At 48.3% G+C, this 21,138-nt stretch overlaps 4 protein-coding genes across 4 annotated transcripts; 2 read left to right on the plus strand and 2 right to left on the minus strand.

Moving 5' to 3' along the window:
* Positions 1–239: 239 nt before the first annotated feature.
* On the minus strand, positions 240–5,600 carry mfsB (MFS transporter). The gene is made up of 3 exons (XM_747823.2): positions 2,787–5,600; positions 1,709–2,624; positions 240–1,644 (listed from the first exon to the last, which is right to left on the minus strand). Exons 1-3 carry the CDS (start codon positions 2,878–2,880, stop codon positions 846–848), a joined length of 1,809 nt encoding a protein of 602 aa, XP_752916.1. The 5' UTR covers positions 2,881–5,600; the 3' UTR covers positions 240–845.
* Positions 5,601–6,246: 646 nt separating this feature from the next.
* AFUA_1G15500 (GTP-binding protein Obg) lies at positions 6,247–14,885 on the plus strand. Its single transcript, XM_077803984.1, has 2 exons — positions 6,247–7,443; positions 7,513–14,885. Exon 2 carries the CDS (start codon positions 12,951–12,953, stop codon positions 14,625–14,627), a length of 1,677 nt encoding a protein of 558 aa, XP_077659915.1. The 5' UTR covers positions 6,247–7,443; positions 7,513–12,950; the 3' UTR covers positions 14,628–14,885.
* Positions 14,886–15,152: 267 nt separating this feature from the next.
* Positions 15,153–16,868, plus strand: AFUA_1G15510 (putative JmjC domain protein; the record flags this gene model as incomplete). The annotated part of the gene is made up of 1 exon (XM_747825.1): positions 15,153–16,868. The coding sequence occupies one exon, from the start codon at positions 15,153–15,155 to the stop codon at positions 16,866–16,868; it is 1,716 nt and encodes a 571-aa protein (XP_752918.1).
* Positions 16,869–17,079: 211 nt separating this feature from the next.
* On the minus strand, positions 17,080–21,124 carry AFUA_1G15520 (bifunctional urea carboxylase/allophanate hydrolase; the record flags this gene model as incomplete). The annotated part of the gene is made up of 8 exons (XM_747826.2): positions 21,005–21,124; positions 20,681–20,874; positions 19,905–20,625; positions 18,543–19,843; positions 18,334–18,484; positions 17,851–18,280; positions 17,393–17,796; positions 17,080–17,321 (listed from the first exon to the last, which is right to left on the minus strand). The coding sequence occupies exons 1-8, from the start codon at positions 21,066–21,068 to the stop codon at positions 17,080–17,082; spliced, it is 3,507 nt and encodes a 1,168-aa protein (XP_752919.1). The 5' UTR covers positions 21,069–21,124.
* Positions 21,125–21,138: the final 14 nt, after the last annotated feature.

Genomic DNA, 21,138 nt, shown 5'->3' on the forward strand with positions numbered 1-21,138 from the left:
GCAGTACTGAGATCTTGAAAAGATAGCTGAGGCATTCTGCGACTACGAATTCTCTTATCATACCAATTGAAGCATCGCTTTGAGTGATTAGGACAATCCGGAGCCCCGAATACTTGCACAAAGAACGCGTTATCCGGGTCAACTTCGTCGCCAACCCCGCATTCATAGTCACGTGATTAATAACATTACGGAGAGAGACAGGTATGAGGGGAAGAGGATGTGTAATGGTTCATCAGTCAAGCCTGACCTGCTCCACTCGAATTATCCGACTCGGACTTTTATATGCAAATTATTGGTTCGGACAACTGAGATAGTGCAGGATATGGACTACTACATCAAGCACTGCCCTTCAGCACAGATAGGTACTAAAAGTGGAGATAGTTTCAGTGGCCGGAAAGGAGGGCTAATTGCAGTCTTCCTTTCTACAGAAAGTGGATTTAGCGCTCAAGGTGCTAGGATATGATAAATATGACAAAAGCCGCCCAGATGCATGACATGACGTGTACCCGATATGCCCATGGTGATGATCCCGAACAAAAGACAAGAAAAACAGAACAAGACCCCGCGCTTCTGAAATGCATGCAATCTACTGGGAAAAGAAAACTGCGCCATAGCCCGTCTTGGACTCATGTTCTAGAATAAGAGAGGAAAAGGGAGGAGAACAGCATGGCTCGAAAAAGACAAATGAGACAACAGCGAAGAAGCGAAAGGGAGAGCGGAATGTCACTGCCACCCAACCATAAGTTCATAGTTAAAATCGTATAATGCCTGGCGAGGATGCATTAGAAAGGGAAGCGAGGATAGAAGAAGAATCTACCGCATGTTAGTACGCGAAGACATCTTTTTCAGTCCTCGGCAAATGCAAGTGGATTCGACCGGGGTGCTGGTTCGATTTGCGTCAAATCTAAATTGGAAATGTCCAAATCATCGACGCTGGTCCGCGTAGAAGAGAGCAGTCTGCGTTCCTCTTCGGGCGTGGCATACTCTTTGCCCGCAGGGAAGGAGCTCCGCATAGGGATTCCTGCAGTCGAATCACTGTTGCCAGCCTTCTCGCTGTCTCTGCGTGGCTCGCTCTCCTCCATCCAGAAGCTTTGGATGGTACCGGTGACGCAAACGAGGCCACATGCCCACCATGCGATAATCGAGTAGCCGCTTTCGAGACCCTTGGAGTGCAACAGACCCGTGATTGTTGGCCCCAAGGCGCGGCTAAGGCTCGCAGTCGAGGCGGCAGCACCGTTGATCGAACCGAGAACCTTGGAAGATGGAGCAGCATTGGCAAGCAGAATAGCAGTTGAAGGGAAGGCAATGACGTGCAACGTAATTTTGCTGATGAGTGCCAGGTAGACTGCTGCTGTCTGCAGAATTGAAGGCAGAAGAACGAGATATGGGACGAGCATGTAGAGTGGTGGCCAAACGAGCAGAACAAGACGGAAGGTTCGCAGTGTTCCAAAGTGGCGAACGACGAAAGGAAACAGCCAAAGTTGGGCAATCATAGAGTAAACGCCTTGTACTGCGAGCATAAAACCGATCGTCTTGGTGGGAAGACCAAGGCCGCCGGTGAATTTGAACGGCAGGACGAAGTTGTCATCGGATTTAGGGGTGCTGAGAAAAACGGGAATTAGTTGATCAAAGGAGACGCTATGGCTGTTGGAAGATGATTAGAAAATAAAATTACGCGTCGTAGGAATAAGGATTGGCCCGAACTTACTAGGCAAGAATACCATAAGCGACGATGTTGAAGATCACCTGCTTTGTGAAAGCTTTAGGTGTCCCGCATTGTTCGCCTTTGACCTGACCCTCAATGTCGTCGTCTCCTGATAGAGCGCCCACATTCTTGATCGGGGCTAGTTGAGGCGAGGTTTCGGTGCTTCTGTACTCTGGTGGAGGGACATCGCCGTAGTTGAAATAGTCAGCTTCGTTGGCATCCACTTTGATGTCTGTGTCATCCTCTGTCAGTTGCACACGGGAGCCCGAGCAACGGGCGATGAGCCAATTGCCCAGCTCGAGACCAGGGTCACGGCGGTATCGTTTTTCCGGATGAGTCTCCTCAAGAAACAAGAAGCCGACGATAACCCCAAAGACCAGGACGACAACACAGACAAGGTTGGGCAGCAGAAATGGAAAGCTGTCGAAGATTGTATGGCGCTGGAACAATCCGGGATAATTCTGGCAGGGCTGTGCCAACGCACCACCCATCGCTGGTCCTATGATCGACCCCAAGCACCAAACAAATGGCATGATCGAGTAAGCCCGTGGTTGATGTTCCTTGACAGTCACGATCTCCGCAACGGTCGTTTGAAGAACTCCGATGTTTCCGTTGAGGAGGCCGCCAAGTGCTCGAGCAACCATGGCGGTTGGCAGATTGGGAGCAAATCCGAAAACAATCATGCTGATAGCTGTTCCAATTAAACCCATTATCAAAACAGGCTTTCGACCGATCTTGTCGCTCATCCGACCCCAGAACATGCCCGCCGAGAATTCCGCAAAAGTAAAGGAGGATGTGATCAGGCCAGCATAGAGAGCGATTTTGTGATCGTCATCTGTCACCTTGAATGCCTCTACCATGTGGTAGACATACGGAAAAATGGACATGAATGCAATTGGCTCGCAAATGCGGCATAGTGCTTGAAGAGATGTCAGTCATCCTGAAGATCCAATAGGAGATTTCAACTGCAGTAAGGGAAAGTTTGCTCCAATAAAGACGCACAGATCCATGTTCGTCATACATGAACCCATCATTCTCATTGAGATTGGGCACTAAGCAGAGCGACTGGGAGAGGACATACCTAGCACGAAAAGCTGGCGCACAGGAAAGGCGGACCAATCATCGCGCCCAACAGTGTGCCGTTGGCGTCGTAAGAATGACGGCCGTTTGAACATCTTGTCGTCTCCGTACAAGAGATGTACGCGGGCCGAGGGAGAACAGAAAATAGCTTTGGAAGTGAATACAGAATACCTCAATTCTGCCAGAGATCGAAAGAGTTTGACAGCAAGAGCAATGTGTTGCCCTCAGGTCGTCGCCGGGCTAGAAGGGATTGAATGCGATTGCGATGAGATTGCGCGCCTGAAGAAGAAGGAACCTCCTGTTAGAGGAGTTTCAGCATTGCTTCCTTTCTTCTCAATGTGCTCCAGCTGTCCCTCCTTTCAAGTTCGCAGTTCCTCTGGCTTCTGTTGCCTTGCTTCCTTTTGGCTCCCTTCCAATGACGTCGAAGATCACCTGAGTTCACTACGAGGGAGCTTGAACAAAGTGGCTTCTGCTTGGAAATATGGGGATCTTTGTAGCCGATGACTAAGGCGCAATGAAGCTCAAACACAGAGAGAAGAATGAGCTGTTAGGGAAAGATGTGTAATGTTATGGAGATGTGGTTGGTAGTAGGTGAAGGCAGAGATAAGCCGAAGGCAGGACGATGAACTCGGAGGATTCAGTGAGACAATGGAAGGATAGAAGAAGGTGATACTGTCGGAATAAAGGCAAGAGCTTAATTATAAGTAGGAGAAGGGGGAAGAGATGGTCTTCAAGGGAGAATCTGGACGGGAGGGGGAACTAAATGAAGTATCTGATGTGGATAAGAGGAAGAAGATATGTGATCATTGACCAGGCAAAAATAATAATTATTTCTTTAGAAAGGACAAGGTAAAAAAAAATAAATAAGAGAAAAATAATAATTATGGATTATGATTTAAACGAAAAGGAAATAAAAAAGGGAAAAGTAAAAACGTCAACGGTCCAGCATTTGGGACAGGATGAATCGCAATGGAGCCCATTCTGGTTACAGCTGTACAGACCACAGAGAGGATGATGCAGGACGCAGTCAACAGCAAACAGTCAAGGAACACTAGCACATAGGATCCACATTCATATTGTTGGTTTTAAGCTATGATGTCTCTTACAGATTGACGACGGCAATGGGATTTGGGGGCATCCGACTGAGCCCTACAAACACTGGCAAATAATGACCTATGCTAACAACTAGACTTACGGAACGAGAATAATAATGACAGAGATCAGAATCAAATTGTCTGTACGCCGTACCAAGGGTAATAATGAAGGGCAAAACAAAAGGGATGTGGATCCAATGGCAGCCCTCTCTAACAACTAGTCAACCAGTTCGATCCACAGGTACTCAAACTGAAGACAATCAGCTCGGATACCCTTTCAGGTAACTACCTTAGAGCTACGTAAAAGCTATCGTCCTTGCGACATTTCAAGACCGTAGTCTGTACAGCAGGGCCTGAGAAAAAGGCCCCATTGCTCCTGGATCCTTTTGATAATCCACTTTGCAAAAAAGAGTGGTTTTGTTTTCCTGATCCCTGGCGGGGGAGACAAGGGGGAGGGGGGTGGACAGAAAGAAAAGAAAAAACAGAAGGGCAGGTAAGAAATTCACACAATTCAGAGAAAAAAAAAATGAAAAGAAAAAGTGGGAATTAAATATGATTAGGAATATATGGACAAAATACTATGGGGAAAAACCAGTATTAATGGAAAATGAAACAGAATCCTACACAAATCAAAATAAATTATAATAACAACACTCAAAAAGTGAACAAATAGCCCAAATTTGCCCCCCAGTTGAGAGCCGCCGCCACAAATTGAACGGTCAACCATGGACCTGAGCCCCGGGCTCCGGGGAACAGCAGTAGGCGGGTGTCTAGAAGCGCGCTAAAACAGGCCCATAAGGCAATGGATGATCAGCTTTCCAAGAGTATGGTTTTAGTGAGACTTAGTCAAGATGATAGATCTCATTTAGCAATTTAGTACCCACTGAAACCCACCCACCTTCAGATGGTCTTTTTGCCGCCCCTTTCTCTAGCTAGTCTAGCGTTTGTCACCCAGCCTGCTTACTGTGTAGTCCAATTATCTCTACCCCAGTTTGGGATAATTAGTCCACTGGGAGTTGGGAAGATTTGCGCTCGACAGTCCATACTGGAATCCAAGAGATAACTATGGCCTGCTTCCCTTGACTTCCATTTGTTGGGATGCTTAACTGGTATGAAGAAGTATGGTAATGATGTATTGCCCTTCATGACATGCATGTCAACCTCTGCGATCCTGCATTCTCAACATTTCCTGAAAGGAAAGCGAGAGATCCATGCAGGTATTCCTCCTTTGTTTTAAATGCAATGCACTTCTTGATTCCCTTTGTTTGGTACATGTATGGAAAAGGAGGAAGAGCACCAATAGGGAAAAAGGGGAAAGCAAGCAACTCGTCTCTGGGAAGTGATGATAGAGATGCGGTGTACCTGTGTACCATTGTGTGACTAGGTACCATCAAAAGCGGTCAGCCAGGCCAAGGACGGAAGCCAGATAGGTGTACAGTGTACGGAGTACACTTCAGGGAGAAAGGGGCCACCTCCCGAAATGAGACAGGAAGGGCGCTATGAAAGGGGGCCAAAGTAAAATTTAAAAATTAAAACCAATAAAATTTCGAACTGAGAGAAGAGAGAAAGCAGTGTCTCACAGTCTTATTATTGACCTTTAGTTTACTCTGTACCGAGTACACTGGTCGAAAAGTATATCAGTCATGCCATCTAAATAAGTGGGTCGAATACTAAACTAAGGTTTGGAGGTGAGCAGTCAACTTCCATACAGTAGTGGTTACTTGGAGCGGTAATAAGGACTAAGTTGAAGAGGGTAGCGGCTCAAATTCCGATCGTTCTTACTGTACTGTTTAGTAATAGTTAAATAACCTAAGTTACAAGACTGTGAAGCATGGAAGTATGATCACACTATTGCACTAAATAGGATCATTTGAAACTTATGGACAATGAGAAGTCCCCAGAGATGGAGCAAAAAGAAAATACTTGACAGGTTTTCCGAAACCTATCAACCTCTATGCTCTTTATATCTGTGCCGGAATGATTTATGTTGTAGCCTTGACCAGAATCATAGGGCCTATAGTCCACTCTACCTTGAACACATCAGTTAGAAAGTGATTAAGTTGTACTTAAATAAATCATATCAATTGATTATAACTTCTTATAGACTCTGTCATTTCCGCAGCGTCAAATTGCATGGATAAAGGCATTGTTTTGTCCTAATTCTAACGTACTTACTCTATGGTGAGGTAATGTTTACTCGTACTGCGTTACCAATGTAGAGAAATATTAGTTGGTTATCCGACTGTCGACGACTCCATTACGCTAATAGCGGGTTGGCGCTGGAAGGAACCAAGGCACTGGAATTAAGCTACCTATCTTTTGGCAGAAGCAGATCTTTAGTCCCTGGCGAAAATGTACACTAAGCGGGTCAGGATGGGTCACTCATATTCATGAGGCACCTCTGTGGTATTATCATACAGTCATACACATCAAATTTTAACGAGTAGCCTACTCTGATTTTACTGCTGCAAATGGCTGGCTTGGTGCAGTTGAGATCCGGAGCCACTCGAGTCCAATGGGAATTACATTGATGCAGACATGTCAGGTAGAATGAGAACAAATGCAAGCAAATTTCTTGCGCATTGCGTCTGGGAGATCAGGCAACTGAATGCGATACAGATCTTTGATCTCAAATATTACTTTGTATGTTCCGTACAGGTGTACGCTGGGGTTGACAATGGTCAGTTGCGCGACGTCATCAGATCTTGCTGGTTGGTAACGAGCAAATTGGCGTTGACATAATCTTTAATGAATGCTGGAACCTTGCGTAGATAGGTGTATCAGCCTAGTGTTACTGTATTGCAAACAAGATTTGATATCTGTAACCGGGGCCACAGTGACAGGGTACCCCACGCGAGGGAGATGCAACCTAATTCCGCGCCCTTCAAAGCTACCACTCGTGAGGTCGTATACTGTTGATATGTTGCGTAAAGCGAGAAAACCCACAGCAGACAGGGTACCCAAGTCTACCTTGGAGACAGATGACATTTGAGGATGTTGTCATGAGCAACGATCAAGTGTCTAGCGTTACACCAAAGCCAATGTCGTCGATTCCATGAAGGCCCCGATTTGTTTGTCGGGAAGTGCCTGCTGTAATGCAGTGTTGGGCTTCTACTTGTATGCACGAGTTGCATATCTCTAATATTTATCGGCAGTCGTCGAAGATATGATAGGCAAGGCGAGTACGGCACCCTGAAGGAGCGGCTTGACTTTCCAATATTGACCTAATCCGAAGTATTTCCACGATGTTATGATCTGGCGGTGTCCGGCCTGTCATGCCCATCAGATCCAGGTTTCTAATGGCACGCAGCGAGGCTAGATGGAATCACCCGACACATTTTCCCTTAGATTGTTTGAATTGTCGTAGTCGTGTCTATCTTAATGTCCACTCGGACACCCCGGACCGGAGCGGGAGACAGATGGAATGCCATCGCCGTGCATCTACTGAACTGTACTGCTCATGATCATGTGAACATTGAGCTACTAGTCTCGAGGTAACTGATGCGACAGGTCCGCGTGAAGTTCATTGGATGCGTTCAGATCCTAGACAACCGAGGGTGTAAGGTATGAGTGTGTTTGGCATCAAGATGCATGCATAGGAAATAGCATGATCAATTATTAATGTCTGAGCAGTCATGAGCTGCTCTTATTCACCAGACAGAATGCAAAGTCAGGATTGGCAGACTTCGACAGTAAGCGGTGAGGGCGCTCGAGGGAGGGGCAAGAGGGGCATATGCAGGACATTCAACGACAAATGAGCTGATCGACTGACTACATTTATCCTTGACCCCCTGACCATATTGTCACTGTTGGATTTGGTTAACTGTCGAGCAACGTGTGTCTATCATGGTAGCTTGGGCAGAAATCGAATGGCGGACATTTCATGCATCTAGCCTATGAGCAAAGCCTGAGGAGCAGCCCCTTGCTCGCCTTGCAGAATGTCAACCCAAAAGATAGACGGTGAGGACAAAGCTAGATACTCACGCGATCGGATCAACACAGCCACGACAGGTGGCAGCAATCTTCGCGAAGGATTCTGCTCCAATGGCCAGCTGAATCAACATTCCATTTTCATGCAAGGCAGCTTCGATTGTTTCTTTTGAAGCGGGGCACGGAGATGCCCCGCGGTACATTAATGGTTGTACCTTCCCATGGGTAGTGTTTGACTGTTTACAGACGGCTCAACGGCTGTCTAGCATTTTGTGATACGCTGGATCGGGATCCTACAAAACTACAATGTTGGCTCTTCATCAGCTTAAGCTTACATCATTTGCTATCAAAAAGCAATGACAGCTGTCCATCCCAGGCTTGTTTCTTGTTGCTTCCGTGGACAAGGAATCGAAAGCACAACGCCAGACCTCGTAAGTTTAGGACCAGACGCTCGGCTTTGGAGCTCTTTAATTACAGTGATGAATATCGTGCTCATTCATGTTTCATGCTGGAACTGGTACCCAAGTATTGTCTTTGTCATACGATCAAGTCCACGAGTGAGACAAAACGCCTTAGAATATAATCCTACTTCATCCTTGGACGATAGGTAGGCGTGCCTGGTGTGTCTCCACCTAGGGTAAAACCGCTGCCGCACCAGTCTGTCGGGTCCCTGGATATCTAGTAGAGGTGACATCATTGCCAATTCAAATAAGAAAATGTGCTTCAATCTGTTTCTCACGTATGCTTCTCGAGATCCATTCTTTTCACCACTTTGATTAGTCATGTTCCTGAGAGAATATTGGGTTGACTCCAAAAAGCGGTCTGTATGGGAACGTTGGGGTCCTCGGTGGGTATTCTCACCAGTCCAGTATTATGTATGGAATCCTTCTAGAACCACGATGAGCCAAGGAGCCATCTGCCCCGTATCTACTAGAGGACCTAGGTAATGGACTAATGGTGGATGTCACAGTACAAATCATAATATTGCAACTCGTCGCTTGGCTCCAGTATCAGACGTGATGAATAATGGCTTATAGAGATCTGACAATTAACAAGGACGCATCAATATGCGGATGTGGCGGACTTAACTCACTTAAGTTGCTGGCTGCAAAATTTTTCCATTCTTTCGAGTACGGAGTACCTCAGTCCAAACCATCTCTTCAGACATTGTGAGGCTGAGAATCATGCCACACTCTTTTGCAGTCTTTATACTTTGACGTAACGACAATGCCGATCTGGGTGGCTTTCTGGGTGGATTGGACTACTCGATTCGAGCAACAGATGGCCTCTCATTCTGTAGCATCAACTTCCGGTCTATCCTCTTCTAGCCTTGTCTCCTGGATTCTCTACGTGTCACTGCGACAGAACAATGAGGCAATGATGACGCCGTCGATAAATCTCTGAATAATACTCTGTACCTGAATTAGGGAGGTAAAACACTGAATTCTTTCAGCAAGGTAAACCAAGGTATGAACCTACATAGCTGAAGTACAAAATATGGCCCCACCTTCTATACATCCTACCAACCGGACGTACTTCCCCGCACCAATCAATCTCCTCAATTCGGCTTAAGCGGGTACATCCATGGATCTCGGTTTGACATGAAACAGGCATCTGGGATTCAGAAGTCTAATTGGTTGGGTGGAAACCACTTTCTCAGCCTTCCCAAGATTTTCGGAACGTCGCAAAACTCAAAGACTATCTACCAGGGGGTGAAGGGATAACAATCATACCAATCATCATTAGCCTGATACCAGTCCTCGAAGCGAGAAGTACTGTTCAATGGTATTTTGTTCCTTCCCGTCGTACTTCGGGAATCGCGTACAGGACGTTCCGTCTCCCCACAACCCAAGGAGGATTGGCGAAAATGGTGGAGACTGTCGTCCATTATCGTTATTTGTTCGACTACTCGGCTTCGATAAAACTTGATACTGCCCGAAAATGAGAATGTTTGGGAGCGCAAAGTCAGTCATCACACCACAGCAACTCTACCATGTCAACGACGTAATGGCTATGACACTTCATTCCTCCAATCTCCATACACTATTGATTATCCCGTCTTTTCATCCCACGCTAGTCCTGAAAGGCGGGACAGTCAAAGTGACGGCTATGGCGGCAGAGACATGGTCAGGCAGCTCCTTGTACTCTGTACAGTCAATCGACAGCACCACATCCGCATAAGTGTCTCAGGTGACTGTTGTTGTAGTTGTCTCTATTGACTGCAACTGCCTAGGAAGAATCCAAGTAAAACCGCAACTGTGTCGTGGGAGGATCGTGGGAGCGGTCCAGCCACAAACTCTCCGACTCAATTAAGTTATTAACCCATTTTACTATGAACCATTCCATCTTGACCAAATAGTCCATGATTTCGAAAATGTAAATTGGTACCCCGTACTCCGTACTTAGGTCTGTCTCAAACAGCAGACTTTGTACCGGCAGCGGAAAGCACAATCCGGTGCCGCGGTGATGGATAACATTCTATTTGACTAGTTCTACCCCATGCAGTATAGTGCAATACCTAGTTTAGATCACCTTGACAGTGGGTCTTGGCCTTTCTACTCTAGTTAACCTCTTTTAATAATCTCCAACAAAATAATAAAAGATTCTTATTAGCCTAACGCAGCTGCGCCTTTTTGTCTCCTGCTTAGGGCGGCAAAAGGTACAATTTTCCCATTCCCCCGGCCCCCCTTCCTGATTTCCGCCCTGTTTTTAGGCACAGCTTAGCCCTGCGACTAGCACACCTGCTATCGATCATGTGAGCTGCAGCATACCAGGATAATCACCTTACCTTCCAACCTCTCCCTGTCCCGCGGTGAGGGAACACTTTCCTATTGGATTATCGGATCCATCATATACGGTATCTACTTCATCACCGGTTGTCAATCAAGTTCTCAGGTACACAGTGGAACGAATGCCTATTGGAAGGTTGAGTACGCCGTACCGATACATTAGAGCCTAAAACGTATTCCCGACAGACTACAGCGTTAGACAATGTCTAGATAACTCAATGACAGGAATTGTGCGTGGGACGCATAAAAATGAATTATGGTGTCAGCCAAGTAGCATGGATGGGAGCATGGACGTATCTTTGAGGGCTTTTGGAATGATTCGGGTTGGGTCCTAGATAGGTATCGCCCGGGTGTCGAGGCAGATCACAAGATGCGCTGTCGATATTTGATCTCTTCAGCTGAGAATCTGTTATGGATTTTTTGCAAGGATGTCAGCTATAGTCATATCTCATTATAATCAACGTCACTGTGCTTCATTGGCTAGGGCATGTTTATAGGCCCATGTATAAACGACACTGTTAAGCTGTACCACTTCATCAGCAAGCCACGTCCATGTCTTCAGGTCTCCAGGGAGATGGTCAGCAGGTGAGAACGTGGTACTCTGTACGCCAGTGTCGTATAGCTGGCGCAGTCATTGGCGACATGAGCAGGAATCTAACTCCGTAGTTTGACTTTTTTTTTTTTTTTTTTTTCCCTTAGATCCATAAGCAGCCAAGTCGAGATCTCAATGGTGTTCCTTCGGGATGCAGTCAACATCAGCGCTGTCACCAACTCGTCATCGGTCATTGTGATCATGCGAAGACAGGGATCATCTCTTCAGCTTATCTGACAGGTTGACTTACGTCGATGTAGTCCCGACACTCCGGCTCCAATGGTTCTGGAAGTCCTGCATCGACAATCCCTACCGAACTCTATGTGGTATCGACACTGTTCCTTCATAAGAATTGTTTGAGGAAAATACAGTCATATTGACTTCATGGATACAACTCTCTTGTTGTGTCTGCACTGTGAAGCTGATCGAGCAACACCTTGAGATTGACCCTACAACATAGGCACCGTTCAAAACAAGCAAGGACTCATGAAGCGCCGATTTCTTTTAAAAATTTCCAGCTTTCGAGCCAAAGACATGAGAGCTTTCTCTCCAATTACGGTTGCGGAAACTGGAAATAGTCCCACAGTCCCATTGCAGAATGAGGCGATGATAATAGCCACTCTGCTTGGTCGCTTTTGTCTCTCATCTCACCAAAAGACGGAATCCGTATTCTGTATGTACCTGGTGCACTCAATCCAAAAAATACTGTGTCTAGGCTCAATCTGGAAGCAATTCGACAACTCAAGTGCAAGATGCGTCACGCTAGTATGAGAAGCACTCTGAGTCAGCAAAATTCAGTGATGTTAAGTCAATGAAGCACAGATTGACATTGGGGTTCAGGGGTGGGCCGGAACGCTGACAGCTCTAGACTTCAGAGTTTCGAGCCCGATTGTTCGGAGTGTGTGTCGATCCTCGCGTCCACCATGGACTAGACAAAAGTACTTGGCATAACTGTTTCCACTTCACCATCTTTGATAAGGATAGCTGGTGGGTTTGCGAGGTAATCATGTACTTTTGCGCACCGGGCTCCATGGAACTGGGGCAGCTAGGGTGAGCTAGACATGCATCTAGCCCTTGTAAGTTAGGACCATGGTTCTGGGGCCAAATATAGACTCAGGTTCTTAGCAACTTAGTATCCTAGGTCACATTTTCAATTGATGTTGAAGGATATCTTTGACAGGGTCTAACAGATCAACGTTTGATTAGTTCCATTGATCTGTCACCATCACATCTCGTCTGACCGGAGCTGCATTGTCCCCAAGCTAGGCCCAAGTGTTGAATGCCAAGTAGTTGACGTGTAGAATTTGAACGGAGTGTGGCAACATGGTTACTATTTCAAAGCAATCAGAGCACATGATAGCTGGTCTGATTGGCCTTGTTCATGTATTTTGAAGTGAGCCACGATAATCATGACCAGGTAGCTGGGGTTCTCAATCTTATGCTCGCGAACAGGAGTGTAAATTCACATGCCGCCTTCAATAAGATTGAAGCGAGATGATTCACTCCGTGTCAGCGACTCTGCAAGACACCAACTAGTATTCGGTATCTACACGTGATTAAGATGTTTATCACCACGTGCCACTATCGCAAAGCCAAGATGCAAAAGAAGCTTCACCGACGACATTTTGTTTCATATTATCTCTCTCTTTTTTCCGAGTGGAAAGTCAGGAATGCCGTTATCTTGCGCGAATTAGATGTCTATGCCCTAGATTAGAGTTCGTTCTCCAGGATGAATCAGGCCAAGGCTGCGATCTGAAATAATGACTTCAAGAACAAGTCTTTTGTTCTCGTTTCCTTCTGTCCTACAACGAACCGCGCGACCACTAAACACAGAAATATCCCCCTTGAGAGTACCTTCGATTCGCGGTAGATGGTACGGTAGCGATCGGGGTTCATCGCAACCGAAGGAACGATCAATCGCCGCTCAAGATGCCGAAAAGTCGCCTGACCTTTCTCACCTGAATCCACCGCCTGACGATTACTCTCGGTTCATATTCCAGGACAAATGTCGCTCGACAATATATGCTGGCTCTGGTGGCAACGGATGCGTCTCGTTCCTGCGTGAGAAGTACATCGAGGAAGGTCCACCAAATGGGGGTGATGGTGGAAGCGGCGGAAGCATCTATATCCAAGCTGTCGAGGGCATTACTAGCCTGCACAAACTTGCTCGTCGAGGAGTAATCAAAGCCGGAAGGGGCAAAAATGGACAAGGAAAGAGCAAAGGAGGCAGGCGAGGAGAGGATGTCCTGCTTCAAGTTCCCGTTGGGACAGTCGTGCGAGAGGTAGACCGATACGATCCAGTGGCTGAGGAACTCAAGCGTCGAAAGACACCTGCAGCTGATGTCGACGAGCTCGATGAGATTGGGCTGCCCTCAGTCCGTCATGATCGCTGGGTGCTCTACCCGGGCTCCAATCCTTCCGACTTCCTGACCACGGTCTTTCCAAAGAATCCGCCTCGAAGGCAAAATATCGCCGCTATGGAACCCAAGGCGCCCATATACCTCGACCTCTCAAAACCAATGGATAAGCCGATTTTGCTGGCTGCTGGGGGTGTCGGCGGTCTGGGCAATGCCCACTGGGTATCTCGTTCGATCACTCGGCCAAAGTTCGCGTCAAGGGGAGAAGGGGGTATGCGGCTGGAACTTGAGTTTGAATTGAAGCTGCTTGCCGATGTTGGATTAGTCGGCAAGCCGAATGCTGGCAAAAGCACACTTCTTCGGTCATTGACCAACAGCCGCACGCGCGTTGGAAATTGGGCGTTCACCACGCTCTCCCCCAGTATCGGGACTGTTATTATCGATGATTACAAGGGACGGCCGCTTGTTGAAGCCAAGGGAAAAGCAATGCGGACCAACTTCACCATAGCAGACATTCCAGGTCTGATTGAAGGCGCTCATCTCGACCGAGGTCTTGGATTAGGTTTCCTGCGACACATTGAGCGGGCTGGTATTCTGGCCTTCGTGGTAGATTTGAGTGCAGGAGATCCTGTGCAAGGCCTTCAGAATTTGTGGCACGAGCTTAGCGAATATGAACGCATCCGTAACACCGAATCTGTCCTCAAAAGTGAAGATGAGTGGCAACCGATTGGAGGTCTACCTGAACTCGCTTCACAAAATCCTGTGGACCACTTGGATTCTACAAGGGATTCTCCGACCAATATCCCTGACGGCACAAAAGGGCAGCTCCCTTCCCTTGAACTTCCACCTATTCACACAAAACCTTGGTTTGTCGTGGCTACGAAGGCAGACTTGCCAGAAACTCAAGACAGATTTAAGACCCTGCGAGACTACGTCGCTGCCGTACAAAATGGTGCGGTTGACCACCCAGGAGGATACCCAGATGGTTGGAAAGAGAAGGTCTGCGCCCTTCCAGTAAGCGCCATCAGAGGCGAGGGAGTCAGTCGAATTCCAAAGCTTGTGATGGAGTTGTTGGACTGAGCCTATGTTGCATTATCAGTGACAAGTCCTGGGAGTTCAGCAAATGATGATCTTGTATTATATGAATAGTTATATGGCCAAATTCCCTCTGAGACATGTATATATATAGTTTGTATAATCTACCAGAATGCGTTCATCTACTTGAATCCACACTCCTATGCCAATCATAGTGGAAAAGAAATGAACAAATCAAAAAGAAAAATAAAAATATAGAGAATCAATCTTCCTGGCGAGGGAGTAACTGTGTTTCATATTCTACATATTGTTCCCCCATTGAAAGGTGAAAACTAGAGAAGAACACTATTGTACTCCGTAGCTTGGTGATTCACTTCCGCTGTACTCGCTCTGCAATGACGTTGCTTTCATTAACTAATGTGTGGAGTGAAAAGGAGAGAAAACGCAGTTTAAAAAGCACAATTGTAGTAAGAAGTCATCTCAGCCTTCTTCTATTATCTACTCATCTCTATCTCTCTCGGAACTGATAGGCTCTGACTTCATGACTCTCTAATCCTTCCTTGTGCGAAGATGACGCATCTCCCCTCTGTGGTCGCCAACGCGCTGGCCGCCCTCACTAACCCAGCTCCCGAAGATTCCATCCTCGAATGCTGCGACAACGATCTTGCTGCACTACGCGAGCTTCTTCTGAAGAACACAGACCGTGCCCTCGAGCTTGCCGACGCAAAACTACGCGTTTTCCCATTCAAAGATGTGAAGACATGCTGGCGAAGACTCTATACGGACGCGAGCATTGCAAAGGTGTGCCTGGCTATCTGCAGAAACTGTGGCTTCTCCTGCGATGGAATACCAGCAGACAACAATCCCCGAATTGCAGATGGCACTGAACATGCGTCAACGCTCGACCCAACCCCAAGACAAGCCGAGTACAAACTTGACCCGGACGCGCCATGGCTCCTGTCGTCAATACACGCCCTCGACAATGCACTGATTATGACGGGCGCGCCCCTCCGCGAGAACCTGGTCGAATCCCTCTTCTCCGCTCTTCATCTCTCTACACAAGCTTACCGCGAAGGGAAGACGGATCCGCGCTCAACCCACGATTACGCCAGTGATTCAGAGCTCGGTGGCCAGGCCTTTAAACGCAGGAAGCTCTCCCCCCCCCTCTTCCCTCCCGATGCTGTGCCAGCGACGACCCTGAAACATCCTGTCCCTCGGGTCTCCGCGCCGTCGTTCGACGCTATCGAGCATCATATCCAGCATGTCAGAACTCCGCTGGTCATCACCGACGCCGTGGACCACTGGCCGGCGCTGTCGACCCGGCCCTGGGCTTCACGCGACTACTGGTTCGATCGTACCCTCGGCGGCCGCAGACTCGTCCCCGTGGAGGTGGGCAGATCCTACACGGACGAAGGATGGGGCCAGCGAATCATGGAGTTTCGAGACTTTGTGGACAAGTTTCTCTGGAGGGGAGAAGGCAAGACGTCTAAGACTGGGACTGGGAAGGAGCGCGAGGACGACGGCAACGATACAGGCCAAACGGGTTACATGGCGCAGCATGATCTGCTCTCGCAAATTCCGGCTCTCCGGAAAGATATCTGCATCCCCGATTACTGCTTCATCGAGCCTCCGGGTCCGGAGCCAGAAACGCCGGTCTATCTTAAGAAGCAGCGAGAGCGAGAAGAGAAACTGAAATCCAGCAATGCCTCGTCAGGCGTCGGCGAATCGCATACAAAGTCGCACGAGCAGCAACAGCATGAAAACGCAGCCTCCGACGACGAGTCCTCTGTCCTGGGAGTCCCCAGTGACCCGATCATAAACACCTGGATAGGCCCCGCATGGACCATATCTCCCCTCCACCATGATCCATACCACAACATCTTGGTCCAGGTTGTCGGCGCGAAGTACATTCGGCTCTACTCACCTCATACGCCGGCCTCGCGGATCTATCCGAAGGGCATGGAGGCCGTCAATTCATTGTCCGGGTCCAATGCGTCAGCAGGCCTGTCTGACTCGGCCCAGCTGCAAGGGAAAGGCTCGGAAGCCAGGGTCGAAAAGCAAACGCAGCTCATCGACATGTCCAATACTTCTCAGGTCGACCTGGCTGCCATTGAGCTTTCCCCAGCTGAGTCCGAACAGTGGGAAGAAATGTGGCCGGGCTTCTTGGAGGCGGAGTACGTCGAGACTGTGCTGAAGGACGGCGAATGCTTGTATATTCCAGTGGGATGGTGGCATTACGTCCGTGGCGTCAAGGCTGGAATTAGCGTCAGCTTCTGGTGGGAATAGACACTTTAGCGAGCCCTTTGCATTTCTCTTTGATGATTGATGATATGATGAGATACCACACCTACGAAACGATTGCAATACGTCTACAAGGTCTTAGGCTTGGAGAGTTTCAGAGTTTGTCCTGGTGGTTATGGTATGCTACTTAGATACCTAGTGTACAGACCCTCTTGGGCTAAACCAACTATGCCAGTACCATTTATCAAGTTTTCTCTCAGCTCTTGATTTTGCGTACAAGTAATAATGGCTTGCCAGCCTCGATTGGTTCTCCTGGTGGCGCCAAGATTTTCTCCACGGTGGCACCCGCTGTAGAAGGCTCGACTCGTACAGCGATTTCGAGTTTCATCGCTTCGAGTATGACCACAACCTGGTTCTCGTCAAGCTTGTCCCCTTGCTTGACCTCGACTTTCCACACATTGGCATTCAAGGGTGCCTCGATTGGGATGATTTCGGGGTCTGTGTCAAGGAACGAACATGTTAGTGTCGACTTCTCGGGGGAGGGGGAGGGGGACCTTGGCTAGGCTTACCTTGAAGTAAACTCTCAATTGTATCCTGAGAGACTCCCCTCTCGGACTTTTCCTTCGCCCAGCGTTCGAGCAACTCTGCTTCGATTTTATCCATTTCTGTCTGCGCCTGGCGCTGCCGTGCTCGGATGGCTGCTACTTCGTCACGCGTTTCCTGCAAAAGTCGGTTGTGCTCTGCCATGTCAAAGACAACCTCCTCCCATTGGTATTCGTATTTGCCGCTATTGAACAGCGCCAACTGTTTTTCATATTCCTCTTCGGAGACTTGGTAGAAGGTTATCTGATCAAATTCTTCGAAGAGCCACGGTCTGTCGGCGCTGTAGCCTTTTTTCGAGCCCAAGATGTCGACCCCCGGTATGGTCATCCCGGTCAGTTGATATCCGCCAGGCGAATCGACATTGTATAATCTGTTTGAGTGTGGTCAACATCTAGATACTTTGAAATTATGGAACAGAACTCACGCCATGCAGCTTCCACCCCACGACACTGACCCGGCTGGAGTATATACTCTACTTGGATTCATTTTTGGGCAGTTCATGCGTTGACGAGGATCCACAGGGAGGGCGAGCGGAAGTGCAGTGAAGAATCCAACAGAGACGACCATCAAGCTGGCTGTCAGGAAGATGTTTTCGAACTCTTCCTTTGTGAAAGCGTTGTTTTTGGCTACAAACTCCATGTTATCTGGAAGGTACGAAGCATACGGACGCTGTGTTTCCATGTAGCGCTGAATGGCATCCTTTTGTCTTTGACTCTCGAATGTGAGAGGAAGCCTGAACAGCCGACTCGGCATCTTTGCTTGACTGAGATCTCCGAGTTGCGTCTCGAGGTTGCAGAGATAGCTGATTAGTCTTTGCTGGGAGACTTTCATGCCGTCGTAGTAGAGCATCAGCGCTGCGAAGAGTGAGTCAGTTATAAAGTTCTCGTCTGCAGGAACGAGCTCTTACAATTTCCACATCCAATCATCGAAATGAGTCCATTCGAGAACGAAATCTCTTTTCCTTCATTGAGTGCCTTCTTTAGTTCAGTGACTCTGCAACGATGGTTCAAGTCAAATGACCCATGGCCATAATCGATGAGGAGATAGTCGTCCCCTCCCTAAAGAAGTAGTTGATCAGCTGGTGGCCCATACGACCCAGCGACAAGTGCACCATACCTGTCTGTAAGACACAAGGGGCTGATTTCCTTGTTCCTCGATCCGATGTACCACGCCTTTGCCGCGAGTCTTGGCTGTCTGCTCGGGAGGCATGCCTCTCAGCACTTTCACGCTGTGGAATCCATGCCCTTGCTTGCAACAATGCACCAGTTCATCTACGAACCTCTCCAGATCTCTCCGTGCCTCCAGGGCATCAGCCAAAGACACTGCTCTGAACTTCAGGGTGTCCCCCGCTTTCACTTGTCCCAACTTCCATAGATCTGCCTTTACGATCGTATGGCTGCTAACAAAGCCTCCAAAGTCTGGGGCATCCTGTGGAAAGATAACGGGATCGTCACCTGTCCAGTTGATTGAGCCGATTGCGTATCCATATTCTATCAAATTAGAAGGATGTGCGCCGCCCTCTCCCCCATCGGAGCGAGCCCACCGTGGCTTGGGGCCAAGGAGACGGATTCCTCCTCTTGCCGCATTGTGTGAAATCTTCCACTGAGTCTCATACAGCATCTCGATACTCTCGGGGGTAAGATAGCCCTCATCGTAGGGCCCTGGCATGGCTAGTAGCTCCCAGTGATTTGGGTAATCTGGGATAAGGTGTTCTGGTATACGGAGATCACCATTGACTTCTGGAATCTCGCTTGTGATCGTGAGAAGGTCCCCCGATGAAATCTGCCGACCTTGATACCCTCCAACTCCCACACCTGGAGATGTCGACTTTGACCCAAACCATTTGGGCACGTTGAGGAATCCACCAAAGACAGCGAGGTAAGCCCTGCAGCCGTTTCCTGTAGTTTTACCGATAGTCAGGCGCTGACCAGCGGCTACCTTGACTCTTGACCACATTGGAACAGGCTCTCCATCGAGTTTAGCTTCAATCGGCGCCCCACAAAGGGAGATGATTGCTGGCCTGAGGAAGCGTAGATCTGGACCACTTAGGGTGATCTCCAGAGCCTCGAGCCCGACGGGGTTATTGACAAGGGCATTCGCGATGCGGAAAGCTAGCGGATCCATTGGCCCAGAATGACAAAAGCCCCTCCCTATGGTCGGTCGACCGGGCCAGTCTTCAATGAGCGTATAGGCGCCACCCGAGATGACGTCGATTGCTGACGGGGTGTACTGGAAATTGTCCAGAAATCTTGTCAATGTGTTGCCTGCGACAAAGGCCTCCTCTTCTAGAATCTTAACCAGGAAATCCAGATTGGTTGGAGGCCCGCAGATGCGTGATTGTTTTAGAATTTCCCTCATTCCCAGTATAGTCTGCTGTCTATCTGGCGAGTGGTACATGACCTTCGCGAGTAGGGGATCTACATGTTACTGTCAGCCCAGCCAAAGTACCAAAAAGAGGATTTTGCTCGTGAGACATACCGTAATTGGCGGATACCTTGATGCCACGATAGACCCATGTATCGATCCTCGAGCCTGGTATTTCCTTCCATTCAACGGTTTGCAGGGTTCCAGGACAGGGGGCGAAATCCTTGGTCGGATTTTCAGCATACACTCTTGCTTCAATAGCAGCGCCAGAAGGGGTTTCCACGGGCAAGGCTTCAAGAAAAGATGCTTCAACCCCGTTCTTCCCAGAAAGCTGGGCATCCGCTTGATTTAGCATGAGTTCAACCAAGTCCAGGCCATAGCAGAGTTCAGTTATCCCGTGCTCAACCTGTAGGCGAGTGTTCATCTCAAGAAAGAAGAATGCGCCAGTCTCATCATCCACGAGGTATTCAATCGTCCCTGCTGAACCATACTTGATCGATTCGGCCAGACGGACGGCAGCCTCACCCAAGCTCTTTCGCAACCCTGGTTTTCTGGAGACGAAAGGGCTGGGACATTCTTCAATCACCTTCTGATGCCTTCTTTGTATCGAGCATTCTCTTTCACCAATAAAAATTGCCTTACCATCCCCGTTGCCAAACACCTGAACTTCTATGTGATGGCTTGCCGGATAATAACGCTCAATAAACACGCCTGCATTCTTGAATAATGCTTCCCCTCGCGACTTGACAGTTGCAAAGGACTTGCGCACTTCGGCGTCGGAATTGCATGTAAGCAAACCCATCCCACCACCACCAGCGGTAGCTTTCAGCATGACCTGCACCACCCATTAGCCCTGCTAAAAGGATTCTCTCCTGTTTCACGATGCATACTGGATACCCCAACTTCTGAGCCACCTCCACGGCATCATGTTCATTGTTGATCAGACCAGGTGATCCCGGCACGATGGGAACTCCGGCCTTCGTTGCAAGTTCTCTCGCGGTATGCTTGAGGCCAAAAACTTCGATGCTCTCAGGGGAAGGTCCAACGAATACTAGACCAGCGGCAGCCACAGCCCTCGCAAAATCTGCGTTCTCGGATAAGAATCCATAACCTGGAATGATAGCATTCGCATTGTTCTGCTTTGCAATCTGAATTATTTGATCACTGGAGGCTCCTGGGTCAGATTAGTCTTGAAAGGAGGAAAGTAGACTCACCCGTCAATATATGCTTTTGAAGCAGGACCAGACAGGAGAACGGCGACATCTGCCAAATGAACATGGATAGAGGCAGCGTCTGGCTCGGTATAGATCGCAATTGTACGAAGGTTCAGCTTCCTGGATCACAACGT

The sequence above is a fragment of the Aspergillus fumigatus genome, chromosome 1, assembly GCF_000002655.1.
Source record: "Aspergillus fumigatus Af293 chromosome 1, whole genome shotgun sequence".
In the NCBI taxonomy this organism is placed as follows: Eukaryota; Fungi; Ascomycota; class Eurotiomycetes; order Eurotiales; family Aspergillaceae; genus Aspergillus; species Aspergillus fumigatus.

What these genes read in the sequence shown, in the direction of transcription:
- mfsB (XM_747823.2), bottom strand. Translation starts at nt 2,880, where the DNA reads ATGTTCAAACGGCCGTCATTCTTACGACGCCAACGGCACACTGTTGGG. An exon ending in GCGCCAGCTTTTCGTGCTAG is followed by an intron (nt 2,625 to 2,786) that starts GTATGTCCTCTC and finishes CATCTCTTCAAG; the next exon opens with CACTATGCCGCATTTGCGAG. An exon ending in GCTTATGGTATTCTTGCCTA is followed by an intron (nt 1,645 to 1,708) that starts GTAAGTTCGGGC and finishes ATCTTCCAACAG; the next exon opens with CCATAGCGTCTCCTTTGATC.
- AFUA_1G15500 (XM_077803984.1), top strand. Translation starts at nt 12,951, where the DNA reads ATGACTTCAAGAACAAGTCTTTTGTTCTCGTTTCCTTCTGTCCTACAA.